The sequence below is a fragment of the Gastrolobium bilobum genome, unplaced genomic scaffold, assembly GCF_033153095.1.
Source record: "Gastrolobium bilobum isolate Gb01-03AN ecotype WA unplaced genomic scaffold, APGP_CSIRO_Gbil_v1 utg4431, whole genome shotgun sequence".
NCBI lineage: Eukaryota > Viridiplantae > Streptophyta > Magnoliopsida > Fabales > Fabaceae > Gastrolobium > Gastrolobium bilobum.
Window position 1 is genome coordinate 502,899 of NW_026899844.1, and position 19,182 is coordinate 522,080.

At 31.3% G+C, this 19,182-nt stretch overlaps 1 protein-coding gene across 1 annotated transcript; it reads right to left on the reverse strand.

The window, feature by feature from the left end:
* Positions 1-710: 710 nt before the first annotated feature.
* LOC133293856 (glutathione synthetase, chloroplastic-like) lies at positions 711-11,148 on the reverse strand. Its single transcript, XM_061492474.1, has 12 exons — positions 10,771-11,148; positions 6,286-6,455; positions 5,614-5,689; positions 5,129-5,259; positions 4,649-4,771; positions 4,482-4,562; positions 4,133-4,213; positions 3,958-4,027; positions 2,784-2,905; positions 1,522-1,661; positions 1,201-1,393; positions 711-1,118 (listed from the first exon to the last, which is right to left on the reverse strand). Exons 1-12 carry the CDS (start codon positions 11,077-11,079, stop codon positions 995-997), a joined length of 1,620 nt encoding a protein of 539 aa, XP_061348458.1. The 5' UTR covers positions 11,080-11,148; the 3' UTR covers positions 711-994.
* Between the last annotated feature and the right edge of the window lie 8,034 nt (positions 11,149-19,182).

Consider the following 19,182-nt stretch of genomic DNA (forward strand, 5'->3'; position numbering starts at 1 on the left):
TAACTTGATCCACTTAGGAGCTTCAAACTAAGAATCATAAGGCTTAATTGCATGATCCACCTTGCTTTATTTTTTATTTCAAGTGTGGGGATGTTGGGAGTGCAGCACGAGTGTTTGATGAAATAGCTGAAAGGGATGTTTTTTCGTTGATTTCGATGATATCCGTGTATGTGCATAATGGGTTGCTGGAAAAGGCTATGAAGGTGTTGGGGTTTATGAGATTGGATGGATGTGAACCTGATGTTGTCACTTGGAATACTGTGATGGATGCTTATTGTAGGATGAGACTCTGTAGTGAGGCCTCAAGGGTTTTTGAACAAATTAAGGATACTAATGTTATCCCATGGACAACCTTAATCTCAGGTTACTCCAATGTTGGGAGGCATGATGTTTGTTTGGGAATTTTCGAAAATGGTAAATGCTAGAATGCTTTTCCCTGATGGGGATGCTCTTTCCGGTATCCTTGCGTCTTATCGGTCAAGTGGGAAGGAAATCCATGGTTATGGTCTCAAAATCATATCTGTGAATGCATTTTACAAATCTGCTGGTGCTGCCTTGTTGACATTGTATGCAAGTTGCTATAAAAAAATAAAAAAAAAAATTTCCGCCCCCCTAATTAAGAATCCTGGTTCCGCCACTGATAGGTTATGCGAATTAAGATTGAATAAAGATATATAAAAAGAATACAGGGCTGTATAAAGGTTATGCAGAGAAACAAAATTCCAATCAAGCTGTCTTTCAGTAAGAACGAACAGGTTTGAACAGTTCATCAATCTTTATTGTTTACAATAAAACCGGCCGTTGAAAGAAGCATTAACATGTTACATAATTATGTAACACCCCAAGGGGAATGCAAAAGAAACAGCGTGGCCTCCCTCTTCTTTCTCCATTTTCGGAGGCAGATAAATAAAAACAGGTGACTTAAATGATAATATGCAAACATTCAACTACGTAAGGTTTTGAATTACCCTGATAACTAAAGGGATTGGCTCCGTCAAGTCAGGTATACACTATCTATTACTCCAAAACCAGGTAAAACCCCACCTTCATCAGATGATGATGGTTTTGTACGCACCATATAGCCACTTTGGTCATTCATGATAACCGTATCCTTATTCCTGCAAATTTCAGTCCATGTATGTCAAGAGTTTTACAAATTTAACCACGGAATTGGGATAGATATGTAGTCAAGTAATGTACCTTAAATAAGTACCAAATATCCCAACTTCTGATATGGTATGATCCTTATGCCAACTACCATTACGCATCAAAACCGTTGGAGAATTAGTTGGAAATATCCTCTGCATAAGGATGTAAGCTGCATCTTCTCCAGAATCTGCTTTCTGCAATTTTAGGAGGGTTTCTCTCAGAGCATCACCATAAATATTGTTTCCTGAAAAGTAATTACAGCTCATTAGGTAAGTTTCTCTCTCTCTCCCTCCCTCCCTCTCTCTTTCTGTTTCTATTTTAACAAAGTCAGAGAGGGCAGAAGATTGAATCAAAGTTTAGGTGGTATAAGACCTCCTCCTTCTCTTTGGGGCTTCATCACAAATAACTCTGGCCTTTCAATTGCTTTTTTAGCAATATCTGAATCATCCAAACTCCACAATCCTGCAAAGCATTCACGCAGTTTGGCAATATCTTCTTTGTTTTCAAAGAACCTGCTTACAGTTTTGACTCAAGGATTTAGGGAAGAGATATCAATCAGAGAAACAAATTATGGTTAGTCAAAATGTACAAATTAGTCATACAACTACTTGTTTCCTAAGATAAAAGTGCAAGGGGGCATGTCATACTCTTGCTTGTAGTTACTTAAACCAAAATAGGAAGCGTGAGTGTAGTTCCGAGGAAACACGTGTATTTCCATCAATCATTCAGAACATTTTGTTTCTGAGATACCAACTGTACGTTTTTTTTTTCCTTTATTTTTTGGGACAAAAGAAGAAATATCATGAGAAGAGAAAATGAAAGAAGTACAGGAACAGGATAAAGTATCCTCCTTAACGAAGCATTGAAAAAATGAACAAACAACGAAAGCACATCAATTAAAACCTCCCTATGCTAATTTCCTCTGTTACCTTCAATCTCCCAGATAAAAATCTAATCATTCCCGCAGCCACTCAATGGAATTTTTTTGAATTTACATCTCTATCCTTAGCCCATTAATCCACGCTTTCTTCATCCAACTGGATTCCTCTTTCATCAATACCTACTCGAATTCATTCTTAAGATTTGCTCTTCAGAAAACATGAGCTTCGGATAACAAAATCTCTTCTTCCAATCCATCTACCTTTTCATCAAAAACCTCAAGTTCCAAACCCTCAACTTTCCCCTAAACAAACAAAAAAAAATTCATAAACTTCTAAGCATCCCAAGTTCCCGACCATTAACTCTGCTTCTTGCCACCATTGGCCAACCAAAGACATAAAAGAACGATGTTCCAGGTTGCAGCCACATACTCAAATCGAAAAAGCATATGATCCCACTGGATGAGATATAACATTTCGAATTTTCTCAGGAAGGGAATCCTACCAAGCATTTAAAACAAAAAACTAACATCCCTAGAGTGAACAACCATATCATCATTAACCAACAAAATAAGGCGTGGGTTGGAGAGCCGAAGAACCTGAAGGATAAAATCTCACTTCACATGATAACTCACTCAAAATTGTCCATTATACAATTTCCTTTAAACATGGTATCTGTGAATTGATCATACTGCTTTCTAAGCTTAAAGGATGGAATAAAATTGGTAGATATGAAGAATATGAATTAGAAGATACCTCTCAAGAACACTAGGCTTCGCAAGTTCCTGTTGAATCTTCTTGGTGCCAACCAAATGATAAGATATTGAAGGGCATTTGATAGCAGAAGATTGTTCCATCAGTAGCCTAGCTCTCCATTGCTACATATTGAGCAAGATACACCCAAACCATATGTTAGGTTCTGAATTCTATTCAGACAGATTGGAAATTCCCAGATCAGAGTATCAGATCAAACAGAACAAAAACAAATGGCAAGGAATGAATGTACTTTTATTGATACTGGGAAATAGGTGTTTACAAGAGAAATAAAAACTCATTATCAAGTTAGAATGCCCACAAATATTAAAAGATACAGCGCAGCTTTAGCAGGAAACAATATTCTGGTAGAGGATAATCCATGGAATAGAAAGGATGAGGTAGAAAAGAAGAAAAGTAAATCAGATCATGGTAGTTTAAGTACAAAGTGACATAAATGTACAACATGTAAAATGATGAAGTCTTTTACATTGTGATGTCATGAAGAACCCATGCTGTACTGACCAATCACCAATAAATTATGCTTATGGAACCCAATTATTTCAGGGCACAAATTCAATATTATTTATCTTCATAAAAATCAACATTTCAAGGGCCCAAAACTTTAACTCCAAAGCTGCCAAGCAACCACACCAAGCAAAAAAGAGATGTCTCACATATTCAGTGTCCTACTTGGCCTTATCCCAAAAGTTGCATCATGTTGTAAAAAATTTTAAAAAAAAATCATGAAATAGCATTTGTATTAAACAAATTAAATTCATAAAAGTTTCATATTTACTAGAAAGTCTTCTTCTTAGTTTTGGTAGTGGATATCCATAAAATACGAACTAGTATGAATAGCAGAGGCAAGCAAATAGGTGCCTGACAAGTTAGAAAGGATGTTGGCATCTCTGGCCACTTTGACTTGCAGGCGGTTTACAATTCCTCTTATCATGAAAATCTTAAAAGAAGTTTGGTTAGCACATAGGGTAATCAAATATTAACTCACAATAACACTAGTAAGAGTGTAAGACATTATTTTTGACACAGATACCGGGTTCAGTAGGCTAACCTTTCCTAATGTTTAAGAAAAGGAGTAAGTCAAAGACAACAAAACAGGTGTTTACACATTGGAAAAGTGCAGTTCTTATGAGCAGCAAAAAACTGAAAGTCTCACAGATTCTGAAGGATAGTCAGCTGGTGTATAGCCCGCCCGGAAGTAAATGATGGCAATTGCTTGTCCATCCCTGCAAGTGTCAAGGAATTATATTTCTCTATAGTCAGAAACAAAATGTAAGTAACGCACAAAGCTATAGCAGAAAATAAGTTTTTCATAGCTAAAGACTACATACACAGAAAGTGTTCCATCTGGTAGAATTTCTCCTCCTTGATCAACTTCTGCCAACGTTTTTCGTATGGTTGTAATATGATGTGTGTTATAAAGCTGAGGACAATAACTAACAACCCAAATATGTACTAAGTATAAAAATTATAGTCGTTTTCATTACATGAAAATATCCCTTTATTTATTACAAAAAAAAGAAAAGAAAATATCCCTTTATATCCTTTGATATCACATTCAATAGTCCAAATTATACAAATCAAACAGTCTACTCTGCTAGATGGGAAAAATAAAAATAAAAAATGGATGCTTTTCATTTTGTATTATCATTATAACTATTAAGATTAAGAAAAGGATATCTTTCTCTTATAAGTGCAGAAATCAAATGCTGATCATACATGCTTCGTTCTTCAGCCTGAACCACAAACATAATCACAGCCCTGTACGGATCCATTCAGAAATATATCATAGAACCAAAAGCAGCAGAAGAAGATGTTGAAAAGGAAAAAAAATTCTCCGAACTGACCTGGGGTTATTATATTCACTCCAAGCTTTAGCCAAGGCCTCTGCAGACTTACTGACAGCAGCATTAACAGGAACCCTTTGGGAATCTAGCCCAAGCAATTTTCCATAGTGAGAAAGAATGTTCCTGGAAAATGAGTAATTGATATAAAGATACCTCTTCATAATAAATTTTCCTTAAAATGAAAATATAGCATCAGACTCAGAGTTCATATGAATAATTTCAATGTTTATAACAACAACCATTGGTTCAACTGGTAAGAAGCTTGTTTCCCTCCAAATAAACTTTGATTTCTAACAATTTAAAAACTTTGAAATGTATCCATAAATATATATGCATCAGTATCGACAATGACATTTCACATTTCAAACATTTAGCTCAAATAAACCCACAGCTGTAATGAAACAAAGACATCAAAGCATCATTAAGAGGTTATAAATTAGAGATAACAGCATAATATGCAGAATTTACAGCAACACTTACCTATGAAGTTCAGTCACGACACTACCAACACCAGCAAATGCACAGGAAATAGTGTTCAGCTCTATTTGTAAAAGTGATTTAGTCTTTTCATCAACCATATAATCTGAACGAAGTATTCCCATGCGTATTTCCTTTTAAAATTATGGCAACGGCAAAAGTAAAATCAGTAAATTCCTTAGACTCACTTCATCAAATAAAAAAATAAAAAAAATTTAAGTCTCTACCCTCAATCCTTTGCTTGAGTAAAGAATTATACATGTAGGATTTCAGTTGGTATATAACATTTTCTGAAAAACAAACATGTAGTAATGTTCTAAAATAATTATACTGTCTCTCAAACAACTAGAAAATGAGCATAAAATGAGTTCTATTGAAATAATATATGAAAACTGTAAGTCATTTTGAACAAATAAAATAACTAGAGTAAGCACTAAAACTGATTTAGTAATACTCTTGGTACAAATGTCCTACTAATACACGCCTACCTCTTTTTTGTTAATCTCTAGCATCTTGGAATGAATATCCAAAAGTCTAGAGGTAAATTCATCCGCTTTCTTAGTTCTGCATGAAGATGAACAGAGACACATTATATCCAATTAAAAGCATAAACTAAACTGAGTAAAAAAATAGACAAATTTTTTAGGTGGCCAAAGGTAAGTACAAATATATATGACAGCACAAAAGATAGAGGTTTAACTGTCAGGCAGGTCCAATAGGAGCCCGTGGCGGAGGACCACTACCAATGGACTAAGCTAAGCCAATCATACTAAGTTGATCCGATACTACATCACAACTCATTTGGTTCATGGATCTATCCACTTATATCCATTTCACTTAGACCATTATCAACCAATGTGGGAGTCGATCATACTTGAATAACGCAACATTAACAAAAGAAGAAATTCATACAGATTCCAAGTGAATGTAAATGTAAGTGCTCCTGACATCTAATGCAAGTAATTATTGAAAGCTTAATTTCAAAAATCAATTCAAGAACCAGTATATACAGTAAATCGTCCATTGATACAATACATTAAGATATATTTAGCCGGACGAAAATTTTATTGCGCCCCTTTATGTGTGGTAACAAAAATCAAGTTGATCCACCTGATTCAAAATATAACAACAGGCAATTACAGATTTTGCAACTAGCTTACCTGGAGAGAGCTTCCTGTAGAAATTTTCCATCCAAACTCACCCGATCAACAAGTTCATTAAATAAAGGTGCTAAGTCACACGCTTGCCTCCAATGACTTTCAGGAAATGATGAGGGTAATACAGCAAACGGCAGATGCACCAAGCCCACACCAGGAACGCTTCCTGATCTCTATAATTGGAAACACATTTATTGTTCAAAATTCTTAGCAAGGTATCCATCCATATAAAGAACAACATTCAGGAGTAATATTCTCGTTACAAAAAATTTCCACGGCCAACTTACTACCTATCTAATCACCCATTAGATTAACATTTTCTCTCTCTTTGATCCAATGGTGATGTGATAGGTAGTAAGTTAGTAGTAAGAATTTTTGGTAGTTAGAATATCCTTACTCTTGTTTTATAACATATTTCCTACAAAAGGCTTGAAGGCGTGAATATTGCATAAACTCAATTTTTTTTTCTTTTCAAGTTTACCTATACTTATTTAATTCGGGTGGTGAGAGATTATGATACCATGTAAAGAACCACTTCAACCCAAAACATTAAGGGTGTTAGGTGAGAGCCTTCTTAATGATTTATATTATTCTCTAACACTATTCACGCATTCCCAACATGTTGTTATCAAATAATTGGACTCGCCTTTTTTTAGGAAATGTATCATCTATGTTAAAATTTGTGAAATTTTTGTGTCTATCTCTCTTCGTATTATTAAATAGTTGGAGTCTAATTATCATAACGAAGAAAGAGATAAACACAAAAATTTCACATAATCAGGGTTATGTAAAAATTTAACATGAGAGCTTCACTCCCTTTTTTGTTTTTTTCTACAACATATTTTAGGCTCAAAGAACTCGCCATTAAGGTAGGTTCTAAAAGATTGAGTAGCTGAAATTATATTGGTCACAAAAGAGGCATGATTAATGGTCAGTTTAATATTTCAAAATAACTTGATGATGTATAATGAATCCAAAGGTTACTTTTTTGTTTTTAACTTGTATTTTCAAAAAGGGATTGCATAAAAATTTATCACCCTTACAATCAATTTAATTACCATTAGATCAGAATTAAATCTAAAGGCTCACAATCAATTTTTATAATCCTAATTTTTAATCCTTTCATTCTCTGGCACCTTCACCTTCTCTCTAGGTCTGACAACCCTCTCTCCATTCTTTCTCTAGATCTTCCAATTGCACATGACATACTTAATAAAATACTTAATAAATTTGTCTCTCGTGCTCGGTCAAAATTGCAGGTTTATTTCCAATTTCTATTTCCTTATAAAAAAAATGGTCTTCTCCATGCTCTTCACTCGTGAAACAACAAAATAAGCATCTCCATCATCATTAGGCCAACAAAATCAATTCATCATATTTATAGGCAATTTTCAAGGATTGATTCATTATGCCTGAAACGCATAGTGATCATGCCATAAGACAACCCTTCATTGATGTAGAAGCATATAAACCAGAATAAAAATCATTACTTGCATTAAAAATTCAATTTTTTGGCTTCAACCCCCCCACAATCTTGTGAACAAGATAAGACGGTGGAGATCGGCGAATCCGATTAGTGATCAGTGGAATGAATTTTAACGACGGAAGAGAAAGGGTGAAGAGAGAGTTCTCAAACATAGAGAGAAGGTGAAAGGATGCAGAGTAAAAATGATTGATTGTAAACCATTAGATTTAATTTTAATCAAACGGTGATTAAATTGGTGATAAGGATGATGAACTTTTGTGGTGGTTATACTTACTACTAAAATTTTTTACAACTCTTACTATTAAATTAATCACTGTTGATTTCCGCCAATTTAACGATTAAAATTAATTAATAACCGTTTGATTGGCGAAAATCAACGATAATTAATTTAATAGTAAAATTTGTAAAACTTTTCAGTAATAAATATAACCTCTTTCAATTAAAATTTATATATCTTTCCACTTATATGATTCTAATTAAATTCATTCTTAAGCAACGTGAAACTTTTGCAAGAATTCCAACAATAAAAATTTATTTCTTCCCGCATTTGTCCGTGCTTCGAGTGTTTTTTTGATAAAATTTAGTTAGCACCGACTCGGTTCATGACATAGTCAATAGACAGCTGTTTATGATTGATATTCTGAAAAGGGTATTTGTTTTTGTTTAAGATGTGTAGATGTATATGCATTCACCGTAAACATTAGTTTTTGATATGATTCATGTATTCTTCTATCTGTTTTATAGTAGTAAGTAATAACTGCGTAGGTTCAAATATTAAAATGTGCAATGTCCAATCATGTAGTGGAGGCAAGAGTATAACTTGTTGAATAATTTCGTGTATTCAAATTATTTGGAGAGATATGTACATACACGGGGTGATATAATGTATTTGATACATATTCAAATGTTTATTAACTTTACATGATGTGCTTGATATAGACTCGACTGCTTTTAAAAACTGTTTTCATCGAAGTTTATACGCAAATTTGGGTATTTCTTAATATTGTAGGATTAAATATATTTTTTTTTTTACCAAAAAAAATAATATGTTTTAACCGTTGTTCAATTTTAATATGATGCATTTAGAGTTTTACGCTACACGGACCACGGTCAGTCCACTATTGATCTCCCTAGGAATTTTTTATTTGGAGTGCCAAAGAGAGGAGAAAACAAATGTAGGGGTGAAAATACTGATATGGGAAGTAGACATGCAATAAAGGATAATAATTAGTATGATATAGGAGTCTCAAATCAACAAATTATATTAATATTGATATTTTAGAAATTCGGATTTAAGATTTACGAAACTCAGTTTTATAAGATTATTTATTTATTTAAATGTCAAATAATAGTAGAATATATTTTATTTTTAATTTATAACATATTGATTGATAACTTTTCATGAAGATCACTTAAATATCTATATGTATGGGAATGTAGTGTTTACACGAAATTGTGCTTTAATAATTACTAAGGTCCTAAAAAATTTTAAAAATATAAAGTTCCTTACACATGTATTTTTAATCAAGATGTAAATTAATTTAAAAAAAATTGCTCATAAATATAGATCCAGTGGATTATGCAGTAGAACAATGTTAATTGCTACGAAATTTGGGAGCAATATTACTTGAGCAATAACGGTTACCGGAGTCATATTAAGACAATATCTTTGAAATTTTAAAGAAGGCAGTTTCCATTTACTTGTTGCTTTGCAATTATAATCAATAAAAATTAAGTTTAATCACTTTCATCTGTGGGCTGTGGGCATCTATTTACCCAAGCACGTGTTCACTAATGGGCAACTTTAAGAGATAGTTTCCAGAGTTAGTAGCAAAATGATTTGAAATTCTTAAATTTGTGTCAAACTCGAAAACTCATATCAGACAACAAAGAATGTCATGACTTAACAGCAAAGAAGTGTTCTAGAAGACATGGTTAAGGGGTAACTAATTCATTTTTTAAATTTTAAAGGGTAACTAATCAATTCCATTTCTTTTATTTTCTTCTTATGATGCAATCATATATTCTTATTATTATTCAAATTATTTGGTAGTTCTTCATTGGTTTCCATTTGATCCTCCCCTCAGTTCCCATTTATTCTTCTTAGGTTATCATGAATACTCCATTACTCTAGTCATTTCTGAACTTCTTGCCTCTAGCTCCCCTCATACTATATGGGTCACAAAATTTTCACAATTCAAGTTTTCTGAGGGGCAATAAGGGGGAAAAGTATTTTGAAGTTCTGAGTGAAAACAAAATGAACAAGTTTCTCGAAGCAAAAGGATGACAAGTTTTTAACAAAATCAAATTAATTATGATTATTGAAGCTCTCTTATTATATGTTTTTTCAGTTTTTAATGTTCATTGTTATTGTTGAGTTATTAGATGAAAACTGGCATTCATAACAAAGTTAATTTTTATTTTTATTTTAAATTTCCTTTATTTGGATAAGCTTATATTGTTTTATAATGTTTAGATATTTTGATATTTCAATTAAAAATAATTAAATTTTCACTTAAGGAAGCGAAAATTTTATATAAATATAAACCAAAATAATTGAAATTGTATTTATTATAAATATTTGTAATTTTGTACTATAAATAGTTTTAAAGCTATTTCTTTGATAACTTTTTTTTTTTGGTAAACTTTCTTTAATAACTTTATAAACAAAGATTCTACTAGTTATTATCTACATTACAGGTTGAAATCTTTATTAAAAAAATAAATAAAATTTAATTTAGTTATTTATACAACAAAGTAATTATATAATTCTATATATTTTTTTTTGTGATATAATTCTATCTTTAATAATAACCAAAGTGTAAAAAACAAAAAGATATAAAGTACATAGCTATCTTTCCTCATTGGGTTAAGTTACCGAGGAAGTGGGAACATTGTCATAGGACAAAAAAAAATTGTTTTGATGAGTTTGGGGTGTGATAAGTAATAAGGGATGTTAATAATAACAAAACAATAATAAAAAGCATTAGTAGAAGAGTGACCTGAACAGATTTATCGCCAACAAGGAGGCCATGGAGAGAGCTCCAAACAAGAGCATCGTAAGCGATGTTTTGAAGCAGTTTTTGATCAATGCGATGATGATCGAAGAGGGGAAGCTCGATGGACGAATTAACCACCTCTTCAACATTTGCAGACCTCATGGTCAGATGTTGTTGAGGCATGAGTTTCAAGGGTTTCAGGAAAGAGAGTGATTGTGATTGGTTGCGATAATTAGAGCAGAAAGAGGGAAAGATGTGTCTTAAGAAGCGGCTAGTGCCAGAGCTAGCAAAGCAACCAGACCCAACATCCATTCAGACCTCCACCATTATGACGTTCTGCAATTTGCACCACAGCCACACATTGTTCATCCCCTTTTTACTTTTTCGATGCCTCATTTCATTTTTTTAATCATATACATATTATTGTATTAGATTCGAATCTATCCACGATGAATTATAAATAAAAGAAGAGAGGATATATTCTAACCACCAAAAATATCCACTACCAATTCACTGCCCTTACAATTACCATTGGATCAAAAATAGAAAATATTGAAAAGTTTTTGAAGAGAGAGAGAAAATATTGATTTAAGGGTGATTATGGAGGTAGTGAGTTGATAGTAAATTTTTCTAGTAGTAAGAATATCTCTGTTCATAAAAAAATTGGGATAAAATATTATTATTACCAAATAATGTTATATTTATTATCATGTCTTACTCGTTGATTTTTGTCTATTGTGAATTAATAATTAATTAATGAATTTAATTTATAAAAATAATAATCATTGACAGAAATAAATAGTTAAAGGAAAATATTTTCTCCTTTTAAAAGAGAAAAAATTTCTCATCTTAGTGACTCATAATATAAGTAGGGCTCACAAAATAGTGGAGAAAAAAAAAAATTAAAGTGAGACCCACTTATGCTATGAGTCACTAACATGAGAAAAAATTTCTTCTTTAAAAAAAAAAATGTTTTCCCATAATTAAAATATGATAATAATATTAATAATAACATTATTTGATAATAATAATATTTCATAAAAAAAACTAGTAAACAGAAGGCTCGTGGTTCTCGTGGATAATAATCATGGTTGTTATTGGTCGTGGGACCGTTGACAAGGCTGATGCTTTGGGCTAAATGTATTGAAATCGTTGGGCTAGAAAAGGCCGGTTTTCCTCCCCTCCTACGTCATACCCAATTCTGATCTTTTTCAGTTATCTACCTGAATTTGAAAATTTTCATTTTAATTGTTCCTGTTATCCCTTCCTTCCCCCCTCTTCCTATGTGGCCACGGCCCACGGCAATTCAGAATATAACCCGTTGGTATAGATATGATATAAGATTTTTGTGTTCTAATTGACCTATATTTACATTTAGGGTAATATTAGTCTCATGTGATAGAAGACAATAAGTCTCTCCTACACACTCAAAAAGATGTGGGACCCACTTCAAATTCTTTTTCTCTTTTTTCTATGAAATGGGACCCACCTAAGTTTGTGAGTGTAACGTGAGATATCTTATCTCATGTTGCATAAGAAAATATAATCTCTTACATTTATGCCAGGAAAACAAGACATGACAAAATTAATATCGTGTTATATGTGAATATGTAAACATGATATTAAATCGAGTTGATTTTTTTTCAAATTATTTATGTTGTGTCGTTTCTTATTATATCAATACAATATTGGTGAAAATAATATTTAATACACATGTTATACGTATAGTGACATGTTGTGTTAATCCGTATAATAAACAAATAATTTGATATTAATTGATTATTAATTTATACTGTGTCATGTCAACCCGTAAAATGAGCATGTCAAATGTCTCAACAATGATCTTTATTTATATTTTATTCAGGTTAAATACATTTGTGTTCGCATCAAATCTCAACTTGATATGAATACAATACACTAACATGAATTGTCATCCCTCATATGAACAATTACATGTCACAATTAAGATTTATGTAGGGGAAACAATAACATTCTTGAATCACTTTTGTGATTAGTGTTATGAATCCACATTAGATTTCAGGACTCACACAAATTGTATGTAGTTCGTTAGTGTAATCGTTTTGTTTTATTTTCTACAAGTAGAGATTGGAAAGTAAATTAAGACAGACAAACTACCAAAAGAGTATGGTGAGAATTTTTTAAGACTAAAAAGGAAATTGCCAAAAGAGTAAGAGTTTCGAATCTTGGAAATAATTTTTGGCTGCAAAGCCGGATAGTTATCACGTTTTTTTCTTTTATTTTTTCCAAGACACAATTTTTGTTTCTTAAATTCAGATGAAATAAGGATTTTTTTTTAAATTAACTCCCGATTAAGATGATAGAATCCATTTCTTTTCTTTTCAAGCTTTAAATAAAAGAAAATGTTGTTTACTTAAAAAAAATGTAACTTTGGACTTGTTTAATTTCAGTTCTTCAAAATAGTTTTTTAATTTTCTGAAGAAAAAAAAATCATGTTTGATAATATATGTTTTGTAAAAATAATTTTAAAATTTATAATTATTTTTTAGTTTTTAGAATCAAATTTAAAAAATGGTTAATTTTGTTTTGTGTTTTTACTTTTAACCTTTAAAACAACAAAATACAGAAAATATTTATTTCATTAACTATTCTACAGAATAATTTTGTAGAAAAAAAAAAACACAATCAAACATACCTATGTTTTATCTTCTCTTTTCTTTTCCAATAATATATTTTTGGGTTTTATAAGAGTTATTTTGTAGGAAAAGTGATTGTGTAATGTTATAGAGATTCGTTTTGCGTGCCGTAATTTTTATTTTTATTTTTCAAAAAATATGAGTCCCACAAAATATTGTGTGTGTAAAAAATTTTATTGTGTCATATTAAATGGCAAATACAAATCCTTATATTTTTACTAGTTTTGTTCCTTTACATGAGTTAAAAGGCGAATGTATCGGTCACGTTACAGGATCAACAATTTTGGTTCCAGCTGAGAGTGTGAGATGTGGGTCCCACGAAAACAAAAAATTAAAAAAACAAAAAGGGCTGCTTTCGGAGGGAGAGCAGGAAAACAGATCTGTTTGCAGCAACATAACAATTGATTTTCCCGCAAGGGACGTTTGGTACGCTGGATTTTAAGGAATTCTTGAGAAATTGAATTTTTTTAAATTTTAAATTTTCAGATATTATCGTAAATTGAACGCAAAAATTATATTTTTGAAAATCGAGATTCCCGGACAAATAAAAATTTCTCTTATACCAAATGCCCCCTTAAAAGAAAAATCCAAACACATAGGAAGTAAATATCTTTGTAAAAACAAAATAGAAAAGCCAAATAAATGTAACAACAAAACAGATTTTCTTAAATGGAAATGAAAAAAAATAAAAATCGTTAGGTTGGGTAGAAGAAAACTTCAAACTTGCCCAGCAATCAGTAGACTCTGTTCAGTGTTCAGTTCAGTGCAATAATAAAAATATAAATAAAATAGAAAGAGCGAGATACATGTACGGAAAAGAATAAAAAAAAGCAGTGTAACAAAGAAGCCAGATGTGGAATTTTCATTGCACAAAGATATTCACAATACTATGTGCTGCCATTACACTGGCTTGTCGCCTGCTAATTCATAACATCAACATTATACAAAACGCAATTAACATTTTGAATTTGATTTGTCATCGAGATGGGAACAAACTTTCAGAATTGATCGCAGAGGCTTCGGATGTTCTTCTTGATCCATGGAATTTGATTTTTGGAAGGACCTTCTCCTCTTCATATTCGGTAAAATGATTTCCTCCACGTTGTCATTTATGCTAACCATTTTCTTTGCAGCTTGAGGTAAACCATCATCACCTTCACGTGGTGTCTCTGAGTCTGCTTTATTGCCAGAGCCTCCTTGTGTAGCAATAGAAATTTGCACCTCATTTGAGCTTGAACCGTAATGTGAAGGTTGCCCCAAAGTCACCGTCTTCAACGCTTGTGAAGCCAGAGTTTTCATGATGAAATGATAGAGCTTATAGCATATGCCCACATCTTGAAGATGGAGTTCTCTTTTGTCCATCTGTTAAATTTTTATCACAATATCTGAAAATGGTAATGTGGTATGTTAATGGGGAGAAAGGACTGATTAATCTCACTGCGTGCTAAGAATATACAAGTTTAAACTTGCAAGTAAGCGAAACTTTGAAACCCTTCCGAAGAGATTCATTGCTTTTCTTTCAAGGGACGTTGCCCCGAATATTTTGCAGTCTTTTTTATTAAGTTGTGCGTTTTAATATGAAAGTTTACGCAAGAATGCAGGCATAGACTTAGCAAGATTGTGCTTTTTTTTTTTTTTTGGGTACAAGATTGTGCTTTTTAATTATGGCTATTGCGTGGCAAGAAGAAACGTGTCAAATACTATAAATACCATTTAATGTTTCACCAATGACATTATAAATATTATTAAAATTAATATTAGTTGTGACTCGTGCAGCAATATACATTAAGGGCATGTTTGGGGCATACTATAGGATAAGGCCTGATAGTATAAGACCTGATTGTATAAGACTTGATTAAATTTTAATACTATCCAGCGTTTGGTATGATATTGTATAAGATAATATCTTCTAATATTTTAAAAATTAATATATTAAAAAAAATTATTTTAATATATAAATATTGAAATGATATATTAGTTATTGAAAATTGTACTTGTAATCAATATTAATACATCAACTCCTTATCAGGCCTAATCCACCACTCCTAAGCCGGATTAAGTTATACATCATTTTGATGTATAAACGGGTCCTGCTGTATAAGTTTATACTATACGATGGTCACACCAAACAATTGAAAATATCATAACGTATAGTATAAGCTTATACTATCAGGTCTTATACATCACACCAGACGGGCCCTAAATGATATACCTAGTTGTTTTACAAATAAAAGCATCCTTAATTATGACTAAGGGTGCTAAACGAATCAGGGGTCTTTCAGGGGCCTTTGGCTCGGCTCGTAAAGACTTAAGCTTACATATCTAAAATTAGTTGTTTGTTGGAATCAGGCTTGAACTTGTATAAAAGCTCATTTAATAAAAAGGTTTCAGACTCCAATTCAAAAGCTCGGCCTTACAGCCTCTCAGGTTAGCCTAATATATTATTTTTTATTTGGGGAAAACATTTCTGCAGCCACTTTAGATAAGGTTGTCCACAGCTACCCCTTATTCACTAAGTGTGACCGGTCATACTTTAAAATTACATTTTCTCTCTCCGCCACGTCAGCCGAGAGTGTCTGAGGAAAGAGAAAAAAATAACAGCTTTATTGTTATAACTAAGTATGACCGGCCATACTTAGTTAAAAATGGATAGCTGTAAATAACTTTATCTAAAGTGGCTGTAGAAATACTTTCCCTTTTTTATTTTTATTTTATATTTTTTATACCACTTGTAATAGCCCTCTCATTCTCCTCATTCCATTTCATCCCATATTGGTTAAACAGACTTTTTGAATGATTTTGTTCTATATTATGTTGTTTGGATATACATTGAATTTATGAATATTTATGGAATTACTGTGTTGTTGATTGTATATTCTGTTTGGATAAATTTTTATTGTCTTGTTTTTTTTTAAACAGGCTAAATCAGACTTTTATTTTTTATAAATAAGTCAGGCCACAGATCGATAGTTATATTGATAACAGGTAACAGGCTTGGTCAAACTAACGCATTTAAACACAGACTTAGTCTTTTAAGACCAAAGTTCGGTTCGACTCGATCCGTTAACACCCCTAATTACGACTTATGAGTTGAGGTTGAGTTTGCATACCAAACTTTATATCTGTATATTTTAATTGTAAAATAAGAATTTAAAGCACGTTAGGAAGTACCTTTGAATCCGGACAAATTAATATTTCAAAATAATAAAATAAAATCTCATGTTTAAGAGTATAAGTGCATATATAAATTAATTTATTTTAAAATATGCACTAAGAACAACAATGTGCATTAAAGACACTTCTAAAATAAAGTAAAATACATGAAGATGGAAGTTCAATTGGCACATGAGAGTTGAGCAATTGGATGTGAGATTATGTGTTCGATCCTTGTCAATACTATTTTTTGGAGAGGTTTAAAGTCTTAATTCTAGATCTGTCTCAAATAAAATTGCCTCCGATAAAATATATCTACGGTTTATCCAAAAAATAAAATAAAATAAAGTGAAATACTTTGCATACTTTATTTATTTATTGAGTAAATATCATTTTCGGTCCTCAATAAAAAATACGAAATCCATTTTAATCCCTTAAAAAATATCTATACTATTCCTTTTAGAGAGATTGATGTGAGTTTTCTTTGAATTTCTAAGGGACCACAATTTCAAAAAATTAGAATTTCAGAGGGACATAAGTCGACCTTTGTAAAGAAACACTTCAACCCAAAATCTTAAGGCTTTGTTTGGGAGTTTGGAGGGGAAGGGAAGGAAATTGGAGGGTATTCTCTTCCCTTGTTTAGGAGTTAAAAAAATGGTAAGGGAGAAATTGGAGGATCAATGATTTTTTTTTACAATTTTACCCTTTTTCTAAAATTAATATAATTATTATATTTTATAAATAAAATTAATTTTAAAATTGCTAAACAAAATTATTTATGTATTTTTCACCTACTAAAAAAGATTATATTTTCAACGAAAATTCTACGTTGAAAACGACAAAAATTCTGTCAAAAAAATTATTTTTTCGTCAGAATACTTTTCATCCAAGGCGATGAAATATTTATCCAATGAAATATTTTACAAAAAAAAAATTCCAATCAAAATTTTCCACGGAATTTAGTTTTCGTCAAAAGTTTTGACGAAAATGATTTGTTAAATATTATCGACAAAAAAAATTCCATCAAAAGTTTTGATGGGAAAAAGAATTCCTTCAACAATTTTGACGAAAATTTTTTCGTCCAAAATATTTGATGAAGATGTGTCTCAATGAAAATTTCAACGAAAATATTTTTTTCAAAAATTTGGAGGGAAATGTTTCTGTGAAACTTTCGACAGAATTTAGATTATGTATAGAATTTTGATGGAATATTTTATATAGAAATATTTTTCGTCGAATTTTTTTACAAAAGTAATTTTCGTCCAAAAATTTTGACGAAAATGTGTTGCGTGGAAAATTTTGATAGAAATGTTTTTTACCAAATTTTTTTGATAGAAATGTGTTTCGTCGAAAATTTTGACAGAAATTTTTTTCGTCAAAAAGTATGACAAAAATATTTTTCGTCAATTTTTTTTGACGGTTTTTGGATTCTATAAAGAATTTTGAAGAAATTTTTTCCTTCAAAATTTTTTCCGTCAAATCTTTTTACAATATTTTTTCAATGAAAATGTGTTTCGTTAAAAATTTAGAGGAAAATATTCTTTGTCAAAAATTTTGACGAATGTGTTTTTCTGTCAAATATTTTGACGGAATTTATATTCTGTAAAGAATTTTGACAAAAAAATTTCTATCAGAAATTTTTTAAAAATATTTTTGTCAAAAATTTTCATTGAAAATTTGGTACGTTAATATTTTTGATGAAAATATTGACTGTAAAAAAATTTGACTGAAAATTTTTCAACAAATTTTTTTACGGAAGTTTTCTGTCAAAATTTTTTTCACGGAAATGTTTCTCCTGAAAGTTTGAACGGAATTTTGATTCTATCTAGAATTTTAATTGTATTTTTTTTGAAAAAGTTTATGTGAGTGATTATGGCCAAATATTGTTTCGTCTCTATTTTTGACGTAATGTGATTTTTGTCAAAAATTTCGTCACTACTTTCGACGAAATATTTTTTGTCGATAAATTCTGTCAATATTTGAGACTTGTTTAATAATGTCACATTTAAAAAATGATTCATATTTATGTAGTTTTTACATTTTAATGCTAAGGATAAAAAAGTAATTTTTAATATTTCCCCCTTGAACCCTTCAAATTGGAGGAACTTTAATTTTATGGGTGAGAAATGTTTTGGAGTATTTTGCAAAAATCCCAAATTCCCTTCCTCCATTTTTTTAAACTACCAAACAAGGGAAGGGATTAATAAAATCCTCCCCTTCCCTTCCTCCCCCTCAAAAAATCAACTCTCAAACAAAGCCTAAGGTGTTGGGTGAGAGTTTTTTAATGATTTATATTATTCTTTGATACACCCTCTCTCGTAAGAGCTTTTTGAGCTTGAAATGTGGATATTGCGTAGGCCCAATTTTTGTTTTTTTTTTTAATTTGACCTTATGCATATTTAATTCCACAAGTGAGGGACGGTGAGGATCGAACTCGTGACCATATTTAAAATAGGTTTCGTGTTTTTTTATTGAGAACTCCAAAAAAATATTTACTGTTATTTATTTAATTTACTGTTGCAACTTGCAAGCCAAGTTCAACGATGTATTTGAATTTGAGCGACCGGGTAAGTTTATAACAATTCAG

Excerpts from the sequence above, each read along its gene's own strand:
- LOC133293856 (XM_061492474.1), bottom strand. The coding sequence starts at position 11,079 with ATGGATGTTGGGTCTGGTTGCTTTGCTAGCTCTGGCACTAGCCGCTTC. Across the intron at positions 4,214-4,481 it reads TCTGCACTTATAAGAGAAAG|ACATCATATTACAACCATAC; the intron begins ATATCCTTTTCT and ends GCTTTATAACAC. Across the intron at positions 1,119-1,200 it reads ATATTTGGTACTTATTTAAG|GAATAAGGATACGGTTATCA; the intron begins GTACATTACTTG and ends TGAAATTTGCAG.